The sequence below is a fragment of the Equus caballus genome, chromosome 1 (genome assembly GCF_041296265.1).
Source record: "Equus caballus isolate H_3958 breed thoroughbred chromosome 1, TB-T2T, whole genome shotgun sequence".
Lineage (NCBI taxonomy): Eukaryota > Metazoa > Chordata > Mammalia > Perissodactyla > Equidae > Equus > Equus caballus.
Window position 1 is genome coordinate 169,836,394 of NC_091684.1, and position 4,994 is coordinate 169,841,387.

The window sequence follows — 4,994 nt, forward strand, 5'->3', positions numbered from 1 at the left end:
TTTAATTATGCAGAGAGGCGGTAGTAGGAGAGGCTTCTGTTTTGCTAGGGGAGATCTGATAGGCACACAGTGGCTCTGGATCATTGTGCTGTTGCTAGTCCTATGGCTGATGTGGTGGTATTTTTCAGACAACGGATGGCAAAGTTTGCAGCAAGAACAGCTCCCTTGACAGCTTACACCTCCTGTGTTGTTCTGGGAGACATCTTTGTATGCCCAACCTTTAGTCTGTTCTTCTAGACTGTTCAACTATTTTGTAAGCATATAATTCTCTATATTAAATCATATTATGTTTAAAATAACTAGAATGATTTCCACTCTCTGTGATAGGTTCCTGACTGATCCACCAAAGACATATCATTACTATACTCAGTGTGAAATCAATCGGGGTTGAAATTAACATATAGCTAGGAGTCATAAAAATCTGCAAGTAGTAATCATGAAGTTCTGCAAAAAGGAAAGTAAAATGTTTACATGACATTTTCCCATGAAAATGACCAGATTTTTTCTTTACCTTCCTCTAATTATAGAAGAAAAATAGGCAGTTTAGTTTCTTTCAGAATATGCTTACAAGCATAATATTTCCCTCGAGGATATTTTTCAACTCTTTGATACAGAGCCTTGAGTTTGCAGCCCTAAGCCATTTAGGAAACAGCATCAGAAAAATGATTCTCTTGCTTAGAGCCTTAGAATCGTTTCTTATTGTAATTACAAAAAAATCAAACTCTTTATATTCCCTTCATAGACCCATATGTGTGTTGGGCACTACAAGTATCTCCAACTTTAATTCTAATTATTTTCACATTCAGTCATTATACCTCAATCAATTTGAAATTTGTTGTGTTCGTCAAATATGCCAAGCTCATTACCATCTTCAGATTTTTGCATGACCTCTGCCCTCTGCCTAGAATGCTCTGCCTCCAGATATCCCCACGGTTGACTCTTTCACTTTATCTATATATCAGCCAAAATGTCACCTCCTCATGAAGTCTCTGCTTGAAGACTGAAAGTAAACTGACTAGCCCCCATCCCACACTCTCTAACCATCTATCTATCTGTCTGTCTATCTCTCTATCTATCATCTACCTACCTATCATTTTACTTTTCTTTTCAGTTTCTTCAGAACAATATCTCTTCCTGAAATCATGCTGTTCCTTTTCTGTCTTAATGGCTATCTATTCCCACTAGACCGTACCTCCAGGAGAGCAGTGACTATACCTGTCTCATTAATAATTCTTTCTCCCAGTGCCTAGCATACTCCTGACTAGTGAGAGGTGCTCAATAAATGCAGTATTTGGAAATGAATAAGTTAATTTCAGATGAAATTCTCCAGTCATGATTTCCTATTGTTTTTTCCCTTCAGTTAAGGAAAAAACACTGTTGTTTTTCAGTTAGGCTATGTGCTGGTTAAACAACCTCCTCACGGAAGCTTTCATTTCCTGGTTGCGAAGGGTATAAATCACAGGATTCAACAAAGGAAAGATTACAGTGTGAAAGAGAGAAACCACTTTGTCAGCTGGGAAGGCTCTGAAGGGGCGAGTATAGATGAAGACGCCAGGCCCAAACATGAGAAATATAACGATAATATGGGTGGTGCACGTGGACATGGCCTTGCTCTTCCCCTCAGAGGAGGACCCACGTACACGGCAGAGGATGACCGCATAGGAGGCCAGAAGCCCTAGGAAGCACAGGAGGGTCATCAGACCACTGTTGAAGACCATCAGGAGCTCCACCACAAAGGTGTCCGTGCAGGCCAGCTTGATAACCTGAGGCACATCACAGAAGAAATTATCCAGCTGGTTTGGGCCACAGAAGGGCAAGCGGAGGATGAGGGCCACCTGGATAATGGAGTGGACAAAGCCTCCAAGCCACTGAGCCAATATCAAGGCATAGCAGGCTCTAGGGTTCATGACAGTGGAATAGTGTAAAGGACGACAGATGGCCATGTAGCGGTCAAAGGCCATCACAACAAGGAGTAACCCCTCCCCTCCTCCAAGGAAGTGCAAGAAAAAGAGCTGAGTGATGCAGCCTCTGTAGGAGATTACCTTCTTCTCAGAGAGGAAGTCCACCAGCATCCTGGGAGCCACAATGAAGGAGTAGGATGCATCCAGGAAGGCCAAGTTGCCCAGAAAGAAGTAGAGGGGGGCTGTGAGGCTAGGGTCTAATCTGATGGTGAGGATGATGAGGAAATTTCCAGGGAGGATGATGAGGTAGAAAATTAAAACGAGCACAAAGACCAGGAGCTGCATATCTCGAGACTGGGTCAGACCAAGGAGGATGAATTCTGCCACCACTGTACTGTTCTCACTCTCCATCTCCTCTGTCTGTAGTGCATCAAGAAACAGAGTTTATCATTATTACTATTTCTTCCATCAAGACTCTAGTTCTTCTCCACCTAAAAATATTTGACATATCCATCACTTCAGCTAAAAACAACACGTCCAACCCTTTCCAGTATCCTCTGTAAACTCCAAAGCTTTCTCTACTCCAGATTTAAAGCAAATAACAAACAAACAAACATCCTGTTCTCAAAGCCACACTCATATACCCATTCACCCATGTGCTTCTATAGGTCTTCTCTCCACTTTAAGAGTCTGACATCCCACACTCTAGGATTCTTACCTTCTTGAGGCATAGAAGTTTCCTGATTGAGATACAACCAACTCCAATTATCAAGATCTTTGCATTTTTGTGGTTGTACTATGCTTGAGGTTTAGCTTTTTTCTTCGATATACACCCCTTTTCTCCTCATCCACCAACCCCAAATTTTTACTAAGTATTTCCTTTCTTCAGTTTCTGTGAAATTCCCAGTTACTACCTGCTAACACTCTGCCTTGCTCTCTGTATTTTCTTATTAATTCTCTTATCACTGTCCTCTGGTCTGGTGACCTTGTATTACCTTGACTCCAACCTGATCACCAGAATCCCAACAATAACTCTTTTTCAGTTAACTTAGAGGTTGTCTCCTAGCTGTATCTCTGCTTATGTACCACTTACATAGCCACTCCATACTTTGTTCATGCAACTTAATTAACACTCACTATCTGAATCTCAATTACCTATTATATACTCCCAATCTTCTTTCTCTGATCCCAGTATGACACCGAAGGGAGAGCCTTTCAACAAACAATATGCTGCAGTACAAAATTTGCCAGTATAAAATTTTTAAAAATTAACTCATAAAAGCATAGCATAGAAGAGGTGGAAGTAACTATAAAGATCCTATAGTCCTATTAGTTCCTTTGAAAGACAAGAAAACTAAGGCTACTGTACTTACATGACTTAAGTTTAGAATGAGTTTTCTTTTGTGTTCTGATTGACAAGTAGTAGAAGAATGCAGGTATGTACTATTTAGTTTAAATACATAAAGAAATTATTAACAGCTTTAATCAATAGATGCTCTTTTTGTGTACTTGAATAACTAAAAATAATATAGTTAGTCTAAAATCACTCCTTTACAGAGCTTAGAATTAGAAGGTGAACTCTGTCTGAATAAAAGAATAACAGCTATTGTGGAGAAAATCCAGATTTAAGGCTCAGTCTGTTTAGTGGTATGTGCTCATTCCAGAAGGGGCACATGATGGTCTATTGAGAAGTAGAAAGAAAATGGTATTTTATATATATGCTACATGTATGTAATTATGCATATATAACTGCATTTTAATTTTATTATTTTCAAAAGGCTACTTTTTAATATTTATAATATATTATTAGTATAATAGTGTATATGCACTTAATAAATAAATGTTCATATATTTAAGATAAATGCTTGAAAAATGTTTTATTATGAGTATGAAATGTTTTTAAAGTTTGAAAATTGCTAATATACCAAAAAATACAATGTAATATATACTGATGTTCCCCATACTATTTAACTACAAACAGGAGGGAAAATCTTTGACAGAAAATACTAGTGAGTCAGCACCTAGAAAAGAAAGACAAGAAGAGAGAAGGGTGAGGGAAAGAAAGAAGAGCAGAAAAATAGAAAAGCCAAAAAGACCCCACAAAAATAGTCTATACAGAGAATTGTTAGGGTACGTATTTTAGGAAACATTAAAAATATCTGCTGTAAGTATCTCTACAGCTGAATAGAGTGGTGAATATACAGGTTCCCATGTGTTACCAGCAGTCACAGTTGGAATTTATGAAAGTCATGCTTCAACATGTCAGCATATATACATATACAAACACTACACACACACACACAGGCAAAGTGGAAACTACACACAATTTTAATAGAAAAAAATACTTTGTAGACTCTTCAAAACAGCTTCTTTGCTCACTTCTTAACTTTTCACCACTTAGGCAGCCATTTGTCTGAACATTCATTCCATCATTTGCCTATAAAACACACTCAGGGATGTAAGTCAAGATCCCCTTTCTACTTACTCTTAGGTTTTGTGCATCCCAGATGCTCAGTCACAGTGGGTTATTTCCTGATGTGTTAGTGTTTAATGAGATCTCTAAGACATCAGAGGATTTCTGAGGGTCTTTGTGATTGAGGGTTACAGGTTCTTCCACTCTGCCTATCTCCTGTCTTGTGTCTTTGTTTTTTCCCTATTACCTAACAGATGGGATTCCATACTGACTGACACACTCTATAAATTTTCTTCCCATGTCCCATCCTCATCTACATACCTTCTGTACCTGTAATTCTGAGATAGTCATTGGCATAGATCCAGAGACTATGTTTCAGATGAATATTTCTCTAGGTAAAATACTATAAATTTCTGGGGAAAAAAAGTCTACAAATTACAGCCTCTTCAAGACAAAATATTCTACTTGACCCAAATTAGCAGGAAAGTATTGTCAGAAGAGGCTGAAAGAGAAATCTAAATCCTCACCACTGTATCTGTAATCTTCCTTGCAATTTCAGCTAATTCAGAGATTCACCTGACTCTAGCAGTGATGATACAGAGGAGTAGGGAAGGCGAGAGAGAAATATGGAGACACAAACATCTAGGGGTAACACTGTGCAGCCTGGAGTGGAAACTGTG

General features: G+C 38.6%; 1 protein-coding gene across 1 annotated transcript; it reads right to left on the reverse strand.

Annotated features, from left to right (window-relative positions):
* Positions 1-1,388: 1,388 nt before the first annotated feature.
* Positions 1,389-2,312, reverse strand: OR4N2D (olfactory receptor family 4 subfamily N member 2D). The gene is given in 1 exon segment (NM_001391614.1): positions 1,389-2,312. A coding segment is annotated over 1 exon segment (924 nt).
* Positions 2,313-4,994: the final 2,682 nt, after the last annotated feature.